General features: G+C 44.4%; 1 protein-coding gene across 1 annotated transcript in view; it reads left to right on the top strand.

Annotated features, from left to right (window-relative positions):
- Positions 1-4163: 4163 nt before the first annotated feature.
- Positions 4164-14162, top strand: part of Arhgef26 (Rho guanine nucleotide exchange factor 26) — a 109432-nt gene continuing 99433 nt past the window's right edge. Inside the window, exons 1-3 of the mRNA XM_032898313.1 lie at positions 4164-5784; positions 6581-6620; positions 10468-10613. Coding sequence (XP_032754204.1) covers positions 4708-5784; positions 6581-6620; positions 10468-10613 — 1263 coding nt within the window. The 5' untranslated portion in view covers positions 4164-4707. The remainder of the gene's footprint in view (positions 5785-6580; positions 6621-10467; positions 10614-14162) is intronic.

The raw sequence follows: 14162 nt of genomic DNA, 5'->3' as shown, positions 1-14162 counted from the left end.
GCTATTGTCCACTAGGACAGACGGGCAGACTGTCATTTGGCTGCCTCTGCAGTCCTATAGGTGTGTGCTGCAGCTGTCTAGGGGCCATCCTTCGGCTCTCCAGTAACCGAGCAGAGAGGGACAGTATGCTCCTTTGTCTTCCCTGGGTCAAATGCCCAAGTCCTTCCCTTTCAGGCTCTGTAAAGTAGCCACACTTGGCTTCCCTACACATCTTCCAAGCTGAATTCTAAACAGAAATCACCTACCAGATCTGTATACTAGGTTAATGTAGTTGGCACTTAAGAAACATGGGTAGTCTAGTACTTGTCGCACAGTTTATTCACATTAGAACATTTCTTTCAGAAGTCCATTAATTCTTTTCTACCTTAAAATATTTTGGCCCTGTTATGTCTCCTTAACAGAGGTTTCCATAGACCAGGGGCTTCTCAGATCCCACTCAACTTGAGCGTCTTTTATTCTCATTTCAATTTCAATTTGATACTTGAGACAGGTTGTAATACTCAAGTAGGCCTGGCTCATTGCTTCACTATTAACTGCATTAAATAAATATTTGTGGAAAGAATATCTAAATTAATAAAAGGTAAATGGGCAGAGTAGCAAAGGTAATAAGTCTAATCAACATATTCCCTTTATATTAGCTAAATTATTGTGCCAAACACAATAAAAGTAAATGCAGAAATATATCCTACAGTGTACTATTGACGATTCTAGTAATTCAATATGGCTTTTGAATATAGGAGTGAACTATATTGCTCAATGTATCCTTTCATTCCAGGTTTAAAGAGTATTTAGTCCTGCTTTTTAACTTCTCTGAAACTGGAATAGTTTTTGCTATCAAGAAAGCAGCAATTAGCCAAGTTAGTGTGATGACGACACACACACATACACGCACACACATACACACACAGAGAGAGAAAGAGAGAGATCCATGTAATTATATTGAATAAAAAAATGCAATATGGTTATTAGTAGCTAGAAAGGAAATCCCAGACTCTAAACTGAAACATGCTCTTCAGAAATATTATTTTGGCTTCATTTTTTTTGTAGACAGGGTTTCTCTGTGTAACTCTGGTTGTCCTGGAGCTTGCTCTGTGCTCTAGGCTGACATTGAACTCTCAGAAACCCACAAGCCTCTATCTCCCCAGTGATGGGATTAAAGGTGTGTGCTACCACACCCACACCTGGCACTCACCAAGGTCTGACACTGTTATTGATGCTATGGTGTGCATACAGACGGGAGCCTGGATAGATGATCTCTGTGAGGCCCTACCAGCAGCTGACTGAGACAGATGCAGATATTTACACACAACAATTGGACTGAAGTTGGGGACCCCTATGGTTGACTTGCGGGAAGGACTGAAGAAGCTGAAAGGGAGGGTGACCCCATACGAAAACCAGCAGTCTCAACTAGTCTGGATTCCCAGAGACTGAGCCAACAACAAAGACCACACTTGGACTGATCCGAGACCCTTAGCAGAGGTCTGCGTGATCTGACCTCAGTGAGAAAAGATGAACTTTATTCTCTTGAGAGGTGCCCCAGGGAAGCAGCAGGCCAGGGTTGGGGGAGCACCCTCTTATGGAGGCAAGGGGGAGAAGAAATGGGATGAGGAATTGTGGGAGGGTGGGCAGTGACCGGAATGTAAATAAATAGAATAAATAAATAAATAAATAAATGACCTCGATAAATTCTACGAAGCAGAATTAAGTGGGCTGTTCTGTATAGTGGAAATATAGTAAAATTTTAGGTTTGTGATAAATAAATCCCCTGAACTGGAAAATGTAAAAATGAAATATTGTTCTATTGGTGCTCTTTTGTAGGGGAAAAGCCACACATACTAATAGCTGTGTGAAAACAAAAGTGTTCTAGAGAGATAGTATAAAACTTCAACCAATTTACTCTGCCTATATTTTACACTTTGTATATGTGCACAATAGAAAAAAATTATCTAAGCTAACCTAAAAAAATATCTTTTCAGTAAGTATAAGGAATTCCACAAGGCACGGCAATTCATATGTCCTAGTTAGGGCTTCTATGACTGTGACACAATACTATGCTCAAAAAGCCGGTCGGTTAGGGAGGAAAACGTTTGCCAGCTTATACTTCCATATCACTGTTCATCATCAAGGGAAGCCAGGACAGCAACTCAAACAGGGCAGAATCCTGGAGTCAGGAGCTGATGCAGAGGCTGTAGACGGGCTGCTTCCAAGGCCTGCTCAGTCTTCTTTCTTAGAGAACCCAGGACCACCGGTTCAAGAGTGGTATTGCCCACAAAGGGGCTGGGCCTTCCCCCAGCAATCACTAAGAAAGTGCCACTCTGCTGGATCTTACAGAGGTATTTTCTCCTTTAAGTTCCTTCCATTCGGACTGCAGACTGTATATCAAGGTGACATAAGACTAGGCATCACAGCAACCAATTGACTATGCCTTAGATTTGAAAATATACAATAAATTAAGTGGAAGCTAAAACACCGGTCTGTGTGCTTGCAAATTTTCCTTAGTGAAAGAACAGGGTTTGATGCTTAGGAAGGAGGTGAGCAGACGGTGACTTCTTCATCACAAGTCACAACTCACGAACCAACATGCTTTACAGAGACACTAACCTCTCGTGCCATTACTTGCAGCTTTTTAACTTTGATCACAGATTGTATTTCGACCCCTATTAAACTCGCCATTTATCAACTCCACACTTTCTGGAGTTAAACTTATTATATAAAACTAATATTATTGATATGAAAATTCCCTATACTAAGGTTACGTAGATGAACACAGAATCTATTTCATTCCATATGAAATTATTGTTAAATTTTCTTAAAAATTATTTTGATAAACATTTTGATTCCATTTCTTCGAGTTCAAGGACGTTTCTCAGTCCAAAGATCTTTATCGTGCAGCTTTGGTAAGTACACAAAAATATGAAGAAACACGATAAACATCACCCTTCCTTTCACCACCAAAGCAGAAAGAAGCACAGGCTTTAAACAGTGGCTGCTCACGTGAACCTTGACAGCATGGAGACTGCCATATGTCTTGCTAACAGAACCGATTCTACAGATCTAACTGACTAAAATCATGTCTTCTCAGGTCGCCTCATTATTCTTACATACCTGGAATTTCACTAAGACAGAGCCAACTTGGCAACCAACATCCAAAAGACGAATGATCACTGGCCCAGGTTCGTTTCTCTCATTCATTTTCTCACTCCACAGATATTTATCATCTACTGTGTGCATGAACCATCAACATGGCCCCTGCCCTCTTCAAAATTACAATGGGAAGGCAGAATAGTTAAGTATTAATACATAAACATATAAGTATACAGGTGTACGGATTTTGAGTAGTGTAGAAAAGAAAGATATCAGGTGGTTGGGGAAGTAAAGAGTAGGGAGTATTCCAACTCCCATTCCAACGGAGTGACAAGCCAGAAGGCCAAGAAATGAGTGTGAAGACTCTAAGGCTGTGCACTTGGCTTGGCTAAATAAAGGTAGTGAGAAAAGACCAGGCTGTAGGGGTAGGCCCACCTCTATCCAGACTACTGATCTCGAATAAGGATTTATTATGTATTCCTTGTAAGGCATTTCATTCTACACACATTTTCAATTTATATTATACACATTAAATAAATATTTTGTATTTTGTTTACTTTTACTGTGTGACTTGCAAACATACAAGGCCCAAAGATTATGAAATGCAGAGTTACGTTTCGCCTGGCCTTTTAGCCAGTTTTCCTCTTGAGTCTACATTGCAAGCACAGGAGTGAGACCCCCGAAGTGAAAGGCCGAGTGAGGTGCAGTTTGAAGACCCGCAAGTGGCCCAGTGAAATGGCACAGCAGCACCAGGTTCCGACTTGGTTCACCCTTCCAATCTCCAGAGCTCGGGGATCATTAAGAACCCCTTTCCCTGCTCTCATGATCATTCCCATGCGGTGTTCTGAGCTGCGACCGCGCCCTGCAGCTGGCCCCTAGGGCGGTCGCCCGCGCTCCTACATTCCAGTACTCCGGTCTGGACACCCAGCTCAGGTGTGCGCGTCCAGTTTGCAAACACTTGGAGCGCTCTCAGGGCAGGCGTAGGCGGGAACTGCAGGGCGCCTCAGTGCGAGCTTCCCCGGCGTGCTGAGGCGGGGCCAAGAGGGGCGGGGCGTAGCGCGGGGGCGGGGCTGGCGCCGCGGGCCTCTGCGAAGTTGGGTTGTGCGCTTGTCTCCGGGTTTTGGTGAGGACTCAGGCCACCCACGGGGACTGGGAGCACTCTTTGGTCCGTGCTCTGGACGCCAGGAAGGGTGAGCGCGCTGGAGACCGCGCACCGGGGGCAGGCTGTAAGCGCGGGGCGGGCGGCTAGATGGAGACGCGGGGGAGTGTCCCGCGGCAAGCTGTCCCAGCCAGCTGAACTCTTTCCAAGTGTCCTGCAGTGGCGGCGAGCTCTCTAGGTGCCAACCGGCTTGGGGCGCGGGAAGGACTCAGAAGAGACCAGATTCATCTAATCGGTTGCGGCTCGGATCTCAATCCTCCGTCGCGCAGCGTGGCGGGAGGCGCTGTGCCCGAGAAAGGGCGGGTAAGTGAGGCACTGCGGAGTCCGGCGCGACACCCGTGTGACCGCCGGACTGGACCCCGGCTAGGCTCCCAGACAATACTAGTTGTCCGGAGGCAAAGTTCCTTCCTCTTAGGCAACCTGAGCAGCTTTCCTCCTCTTGGGGCCGGCCCAAAGGCCCCGCTATGGACGGCGAAAGCGAGGTGGATTTTTCCAGCCACGGCGTCACCCCTTTGTGGCGGAGACGGTCTACCCCTCCGCTCCAGTTGCTCGGCCGGAGCAAGCCGCGGCCACAGTCGTACCAGAGCCCCAGCGGGCTGCTGATCACTGACTTCCCGGTGGAGGAGCTAGCTGCTCTGCCCGCGCCACAGACTCCGGTCCCTGTACCCGCCGGCCCAGACGGCAGGACGGTGTCCAGGAGCCCCCAGCTTCTGTGCGCGCATCGGAGACCGGTGACCAATGGTCGCACGGTGTCCCCGGACTACAGAGCTGCTTCTCCTCGACTTCGACGACCCAAGTCACCCCTGGTTTCCTACGCGGCGTCTGGAGGCTCCCCAAAGTCCGCTGCTAATGGCACGGTGTCCTCGCCCGCGGCGCTGTTGTCGCGCGCCTCCGGGACTCCGGACATCCCAGCCTCTTGCGCCCCGGGTGAGGACCGCACCAGGGTGACTGCCAGTAAGGTATCTTCACCCACTGCCAATGGCCTTGCCCCGAAAACCGACTCATCTGGCCCAGTATCACAAACTGGTCAGTCTGCTGGGGACTTGGAGCCGTCCCCCTCGAGACTCTCTCCTGCCCCCCAGCACAGGTCTTCAGAACAAAAACTGCCCCTCCAAAGGCTGCCCTCCCAAGGGAATGAGCTACCGAACCCTTCCGTGATTTTGAGTACCAACAGCCCGGCGGCCCTCAAGATGGGGAAGCAGCAGATTATCCCCAAAAGCCTTGCCTCCGAAATTAAACTGAGTAAATCCAACAGTCAGAATGTAGAGCCCCACAGGAGGCTTCTCAAGGTGCGCAGCATGGTGGAGGGACTGGGAGCACCCCTGGGCCCCGAAGGGGAGGAAAGCGAAGCGGACAACGACATAGACAGCCCGGGCTCCCTTCGGCGAGGCTTGCGGTCCACATCTTACCGAAGGGCAGTGGTCAGCGGTTTTGATTTTGACAGTCCCACCAGCTCAAAGAAGAAGAACAGAATGTCCCAGCCTGTCCTGAAGGCGGTAATGGAAGACAAGGAGAAGTTCTCTAGCTTGGGAAGGATAAAGGTAAGACTGGGCTGGCTCACGTGCCATTCATTAAATCCAATGTGAATGTGTTGGGGAAATTTTTTGAATGCCCATAGCACATGAAATCATGGAACAGTGCATTGCCTTGTTTTTTTCAGTAACCATGCCCCATATTTGTGCTTTATTATTAATTATCATTATCATTATTATTATTATTATTTACAAACTAATAGCTTAGAATCTGTATGAAAGTGAGAGATATTGTAACCTAATATGGACCTAGCAGTTGGCCTTACTAAATATTTTTTTTACAACGTGACCTAAAGGAAAAGGGACAGCCAGAGAGGGGTGTTTGGAGTATGTGCCACCTTCTTAGAAACACGAGAGATCTAAGCGAGAGGGCAGTTACATTTTTTTTTTTTGATTAATCAGACAACCGGCACCAGTCTATAGAAATGTCACACATGTAATACACAAGCAAGCCTGTTTTAGTTTAGACATACAGTCTTAAAGGGAAGACATTACATAACATTTTATGTGCCCCTCCCCCAGCTGTCAGGGGGAGCAAAGTTCAGTTTAACAGTGAGAGTGAATCACAGAGACATGAGCAGGACCGCTGGTCGTTCGAGGATTCTTTCTCTAGTTTAACGGGATGTGGGGACGCTCTACACTTTATTTTATTGTTGCGGTTTATTGCCATGGGGATTCTCTGCCCTGTGCTTTTGGAAATCTGAAGGAAATAACAAAAAGGAACTTTTAACTTAAAATAGCTGTACTTGGCTTATTCATACACAGTTTGCTTTTCTCTCTTTTTTTTTTTTTTTTTGTCTCTTAGAAAAAAATGCTGAAAGGACAAGGAACATTTGATGGAGAAGGTAAGCATTGAATTTTCCAGACTTTTATTGCAGCTTCAATATGGTACATCAATTATAAGTTGAAACCTGACTGCAGTAAGTAACAAAGACACTTGAGATGACAAAAACAAGAATGCTTAACTTTGTCTTGGATTATCCAGTACGAAGCTGTGTTCACCAAGCCAACCTTGTTTATCCATGGGGTGGGGGGTTGTTTATAAGCTGGTAACTTTTTCAGTTGATATCTTGAGAGCTTTTCTTTTTTTTTTTTTTTTTTTTTTTTTTTTAGCTTGGCTCCATCCCCACCTGCCTCACTACGAGGGGTGGAGCCCTAGCCTCTCACTCAGGCTCTTTGAGCCTGAAGCTTGATCCTCTGTGGTATTTCCTCAGGCCACGTTTTTTTCTTTCTTAATATTCTTTTTGCAGTATTTCCACATTTGAGTTTTATTTCTGACTTCCTGTTTTCCTCCTAAGCTTCACCTTTGGGGAAATGTAGGTTTTCTGGTAGAAAGAAAAAAACCAACCCTTAATCTTGGGGATTGCTAACCTGAGTATTATTTGTTGTGAGAATTTCAAAAACAAAAGCGGCTTCAGCCAGGTGTTCACATGCTAATCAGATTAGTGGACTCTGTAAATAGATGGGTCAAGGGGCCAACTGGGCGGAGCAGACGGAACCGGCCCAGCTGCAGCCCGGAAGCTCCTGGGGACTTGAGTAGACCGACTTTCTTCACTGCTTTGAAATGCTGAGGGTTTCCATCCTTTAATGAAGAATGAAGGGAAGGAAGCCCTTCCGTAAGAAAAGCTAATAGAAAACCTTGCAGATGTAAAGCACACACTTTGGATGACTGTGAAATAGTTCCTGCAGAACCACAAATGAGTAATTTATCAAGTCGGTATACTGATTGTAGAAAGTAATTGTTATTTGGGGAAGAAACCCAAATGTGGTACTTTGACTAGTTGGGATAAATCCATCTCCTCGATTCTATAACTGGGGAAATCAAAAGCTCTGAGAGTTGTAGTAACTTGTCCCCCTGGACACCTGTGACAACACAAGCTTAGGGACATAGAACTGCTGCTTTTTTGTCCCTTGCTGTTTACTGAGCATTGTATGAGTGTGGAGTCAACAACCCTCAGACTTACATTTCCTTCAGAGCAGTGGCTCTCAAGCTGTCTAATGCTGCCCTTTAACACAGTTCCCCATGCTGTGGTTATCCCCCAACCATCAAATTATTCCATTGCTACTTTGTAACTGTGATTCTGCTACTGCTATGAATCGTAATGTAAATATCTGACATATGAGATATCTAATATCTAAGGATCCTTCACTCCTGAAGAGGATGTGACCCACAGGTTGAGAACCATTGTTTCAGAGGATTACAAGATTTTTGCTTCTTGGAATTTCATCTTGATTTTGTTTATGCCTTAAAGGCTTGAACATTTTGAGTGTTTTAAAGTCAGAACAGTGGTGTGTTATTTCCTTGTATCAAGATCTATTTCTGAGTATCTTGTCTATTCTTATGTATGATGGTGAAGACATCCATTTTTGCACATATGTAAGTGAAGAATGCAGGATTCTTAACTGTTAATGGCCTACAAGAGTGCACCTTTAAAAGCAGTGTTGTGAGAACTCGTGGTGCCAGGTTCTGGATGTTTCTAATCCAGGGATGCAAGACCTGTGCGTTCTTGAGCCCTGTCCCATGTGTCAAATGAGAGCCCATTCTTTGTGGGAATGACTGGGAAATAGCATCAATGATGTTATACATATGCCGTGTGCCTCCCCCAGAAAATACTTCAAAACTTTCCAAAGGCTGAGTTTGACTTATTTACATGTGTAGAATAATCACAGAATAGTAAAGCCTCATGTACATTCAAATGCTGCTGTAGACACAGGACACATGGAGCTATGTGTGGTTGCCAAGAGAAAAAGCTGAGGCAGGAAAGCATTCTCAAGCCAAGTCCTACACCAAACTCAGAATCTTCCTCATCTGTGCCAGAATTGCTTCTGATGTTCTTATCTCCTGCTCTCTGTCTGTACAACTGGAAAGTTTTGAAAGTTTATCTACTTCTCTCTACTCCCACATCCAGTCTGTGACAGTCCATGCTTCCGGGGAAGCTCAGGTCCCTCTTCCCTTACCTTGACTACTCCATTGGCATCCTAGTTAGTCCCCTGGGTAGCTAGTGCTTGACTAGCCCGTTGAATCTTTCTGGTGGATTCCCTTGCATTGAGGATAAAATACAACTAACAAAAATGTAAAAGAAACCAAATCCTTTTGAACTCAGGATAAAATCCAGTTGTTTAACTCGGGTTATTTAGACTCGGGTGGTGGGGCTCGTTTCTGTGAGTACATTTTGCATTGTTTGATCACTACACACACCTGCTGTACAACCACGAAGACTTTCATTAGTGCTTCTAGGACTTTTATTTCCTCTTGCTTTGGAGTTTGTCCGTCTGCCTTTTCCTTGAGCTCTGCTGCTTCTCTACGTTCTAGATTGTCCTCATTGGTGTCTCTCCTTCCTCTAGGCTGCATCATACTCTGGCAGTTCCGTCAGAGCGCTTATACATACACGACTTCTCTTTTGTCAGCATGTATTCATGTGAGATCATGTGCCCTCAGTCCCTCAATAACTTGTAATTCCACTTGGAGTAAAAAACAGGGTCCTTTCAGTGGCCCAGCATGATCTGCCCTGTACTCACCCTCCCTCCTCATCATCTGTGAGTTCAGTCCTCTCCTGGAACTCTTACCACATTGGCTTTGCTTCTTCTTGTCCATATACATGAGGAAGACTCCTGCCCCAAGGCATTTGGACTTCTGGTTCACTCTCATGAAGTATTCTTTCCTGGGCCGGGGAGATGGCTCAGCAGATAAAGTGCTTGGAACACAAACGTGGGGACCTGAGTTTGTATTACCTAAACCCACATAGAGCCAGGTGTGAATGGACTCATGTGTAACCCAAGTGTTCTTGTGGTGTGCTGGCGTATGCGGCTGTGAACAAGAGAGCCTGTCTCAAACAAGGAGGAAAGCAAAGACTGACACCAGAAGGTGTCTTCTGACTTCTCAGACGTTCTGTTACATACTGGTATCACACACACACACACACACACACACACACACACACACACACACACACACACACAGAGAGAGAGAGAGAGAGAGAGCTCTCTTTCCCTAGCTGTACAGATGGCTTCCCTTCTTACCTCTTATGTCTTGCCTTAAATGTGAAGCCTCTGTGAGCCTCACCCTACCCCTTCTCATCATTTGTTTTTCTCCATGACAACATAGCCATATTTGAAATGGTATGAAAGTATGAAAGTTAACTGTTTATTTCAGTTCTCTTTGATGTTACGTCAGCTTCACGAACATTGAGATTTCTCATCATTTTTGTCCATTGTATTCCCAGTTGCTTGGCAGTTGCTGGCGTCTAGCAGACATTTTCTAAATGTCAGTTGAGTGAATAAATGCATGATTATGAGATTCATTTTCTCACTGACTTATTGGTTCATAAGAGGATACGAAGTATCTTTTCCCATTTAGTGTTAGAAAATAAGATGTTATGCTGTACAGGAAATGTTTGCTAAATAGGTAGGTGAACACTGACAGACTGAAGAAAACCTAACATATGGATTTCCTGTAGCCTAAATTACAATGGGCTAAGGCTGCCCATCTTCCATGAGTACTAGACAGAGACATTGAAAGTTTGCTTTAGTTGGAATGTCATACATTCTTTGATGACAAAATATATTTGTCTCTCGTTTTCAGATATTAATTAAACCAGCACTAAACATTGTATAAACATAAAGGTTGTTTTTAGAGCAAGTAGCATAGCTCTTGAGGGCAACTAGTGACCTATCTGACTTGCTTTCTTGAAGAAAATGCAGTCCTGTATCAAAACTACAAAGAAAAGGCCCTTGACATTGACTCTGATGAAGAACCAGAGCCCAAGGAACAGAAGCCAGAGGAGAAAATTGTGATTCACCATAAGCCACTGCGATCTACATGGAGCCAACTCTCCGCGGTGAGTGTTTGCGTTCTTTTCTTCTGTCTGTGGGAGGAAAAGGCCAATTTGTGGAAACCATGCATGAATGTGGACTTCATTTTTTTTCTATCAATGATCCTGTAATTCTAAGACAAAAAGGCTCTTCAGATTTTAAAATGTTTCTGGAAACTGCAAACACTAGTAAGGATGTGGAGCTTGACAGTTCTGATCAGGAAAAGCAGGCTTGATAAAATGATGTGCTTTGAGACTGGTGTACTGTGGACTCAGTAAGTTCTCAGTGTCTTCATATATATATATATATATATATATATATATATACACACACAGTATCATCCATATATATATGTGTGTACATATATACACATATATATGGCTGTATATATATACACACATATATATGGATGTACATATATATAGATGTATATATGCATATACATGTGTTGCATGGGTATATATGTATATTTATGTGTTTATGTACAATGGGGGAGTCAGTTGCAGTAATTTCTTAGGCATTTTATTTCATATAGCCATATTGATATTTCCTTAAGTTAGTTAATAAATATCCCTTCTCTGTGTATCTCCTGTATATGTGGTTCTAATGCTTTTGTAATAATATGTAATTTTGTCTTTCTGGATCAAACATTTGGGTTTTTAGCTGTAGTCAGCTTCCTTCCCAGGCTTACAGAATGAATGCCACATGTTGCTTCATTGTCTAGATGGAATTTAGGCATCACATGTCTGACTGCCTGATGTGTTAGCAAGTTGAAAGTTCAGGTGGCTAGGCATGGGTGGAGGAAAAAAGCCCGCATCAAAATAAGGTAGTGCAGCCCTGAGAGTCTCAGGCACTACTGGACCAGAGGCAGCTCCCTCCTAAGCTGTGCTAAGCTTTGTTCAGTCATGATTCTCATGGGCGTTGGGAAGCCACCAGCATAGTAAACAATTGCATATGTTGGTGCTAAGCACCCAGAATCTTGGAAATGCTATGCTAAAGGCAGGAGGATAACTTCTGGTTCTGACTCGGTTTCTCCTTCTCTAACCTATATGATATATGATATATATATATATGTGTGTGTGTGTGTGTGTGTGTGTGTATGTATGTATATATATGTGTGTGTGTGTGTCTATGTATATGTGCATACGTAGTCTATGTAACTATGGCTGACCTGGAATGTGCTACGTAAACGAGTCTGTCCTCCATCCACCTGCCTCTGCCTTTCCATTGCTGGAATTAAAGGTGTATGGCACCACACCTGGCTGGCTGCGTCTCCCAGTCTTGTTCTGTAACCAATCTCTTTCTTTCTGGTGTTTCTAAGCTGTGATGCCTATGAAATTGTGCCCCCGCATTACATTGCTAATAGCAGCAGGGCAGTCAGTGTCAATCAGTGATAGTGATGGGTGTGGATGATAGGGAGAAGTGAGGGCTATGATTGGCAGGCCTTTTGAAAATGGAACAACTATTCCTTAGGTCATTCTTGCCAGATCCTCCAATACAGAGTCCACACTGATGAGCATTATTTGAATTGGAGTTTTAGGGAAATGTTATGAGAAGCCACCAAAATATCTATATGTTGTCAGTCTTGGCCTCTCCACTAACAGTGTGCAGCTTCTCTGGCATTCTTTGGATTCCTTCTTTTTCTTTGAATGGGGCTAGATGCTAAAATGTCTCCAGAAAGTTGATGTGTTCGTAGTCTTAAGCTCTTATATAACAGTCTGATGCTATCTATATATCAAAGTAGATACCTGGCTGTGGAAGTAAATTCAGTTCGTTTCATAGAGGACCTGGGAGAAAAGACTGTTTTTGAATTTTCCCTTGGTGACATCAGCTGCACTTGTTATAGGCCTAAGTCCTGGGGTTGGTTTCGAACTCTTAGCAGAAATGTGAACTTCTGTGTCACTTACAGTTTGATCCAGCTTTGCTTCATGAGGCTGCCATGGTGCTTCATGACCTCCTGGTGTCTGGCTTTCATTGAGATGAACAAACACAGATGCAGTTAAATGCTACTGTATGATCTACAGTACAGTTTTACGTGAGTTCTCCTTGTTCCTTGGCCAGGAGAAAATGCCGGTGTGCCTTTAACTTACGTTGCATGCATTATCTTAGATTAGTGTTCCTGGAGGGCTCCCGTGTGCTAATTGTGTTGCTTGGCTGATCCCTGATCAGACTTTTGCCACCTATGTAGCTGCTTAGGTATGAGTCTGCATCCTTTATGTTTTCTTTTCGCTCACAATTAACTTTAACATATTATAAAGTGCTACTCCCATGTAGAAAAGTTAAAACGTGCGCACGCGCATTCACACACGTACACACACAAGCAGATGCTTGTGAAGGTAATACACCTCCATGTTCCCACCAGCTATAAGGAACCAGGGAATCGAGGTTAACATGTTAACCTACATTCTTCAGCTTCCGTTTTGTTTTTGCTTATTTTGAGGTAGTCCGGTTCAACAACCCCTGCTGCCCTGCGTTCTCTTCCCGTCTCCTCAGGGAATCGCTATTCTGAGTTTGCCTTTTCCACATGCTTTTCTTTCTTCAGACATACTTGGTAGAAGTACTTACTCCTTAAGGAGTCTTACTGTTTAGCCCAAACTGTCCTTGGTTTATCTGGTCTTAGTCTTCTGCATGCTGTGATTACAAGTGCCTACCGCCATGCTGACCCAAGATGGGAGTTCTATGTCAAATAAAGATGACACTGGCTCTGGAGCTCAGCAGAGGTAATGCTTTACTACCAAAAGGCAGCTACTGGACGCTGTCTGTTAATCAATGCACAGGTTGCAGTCAGCACCATAAGTAGAGGAGGCTTCATGATGAGTTAGCACTACTAGGGTCAGTGGTCCTGGTCACCCCTGGTCTGTCTGCCCTCACGCCCTGGTGCTCTCTTAGAGAGCAGAAGCAAGCAGCGTTGGACGTGGTTCTCAGAAGACTTCTGTTACCGAGACTGGTTTGGGTATCCTCTTGCCATGCTTAACCTTTAATGGGTTAAATTAGCGGGGTAGCTCTCACCTAGCATCCTTGCATGGGCCGTGTGTAGGCAAACTCTTCCTCGAGTGTGGCTTTGATCCCTGTAAGAACGTAAGACAAGCAGTCATTAGGTCTCAGTTGGGCATACATTTATTTAACATTTTATTTAAAAGGGCTCTGTGGTGGGTGCACTCTGTGCCTTGGCCGCGGTTGAACGTTTATTTTCTAAAAATCTCTTATCTCTGTTGCAGACACCTGCCTGCCTTCATGTATGATGCAATTTTCTTATCTGTTGACCGTAAGGAGCATGTAGTATGCCAAAGTCTCTTTTGAAGTGCAGCAATTTGCAGTAATTTATGGCTGTTATATAAGCTCTTTAAGCCTTCATTCTGCAGTGTAATTTATCTGAGTGTTCTTACTCTTGTGACGCCTTTGATTTCATTGGGTGATGCCAGGTAGGAAAGTGCTCAGCTGCACAGGTGGCAGGCGGTCCTCATTTACAGGGATGGGACAGATTTACCTGTGGCCTTAAAATCATTTAGGGATAAAGGAGAGGCAGACCTGTGTAAGGGAGGCGTTGATTGGTTGCTCAGTGGAATGAGCATTTA

This window comes from Rattus rattus, chromosome 3 (assembly GCF_011064425.1).
Source record: "Rattus rattus isolate New Zealand chromosome 3, Rrattus_CSIRO_v1, whole genome shotgun sequence".
Classification (NCBI taxonomy): Eukaryota; Metazoa; Chordata; class Mammalia; order Rodentia; family Muridae; genus Rattus; species Rattus rattus.
This window is presented reverse-complemented; position numbering and strand designations above follow the sequence as displayed.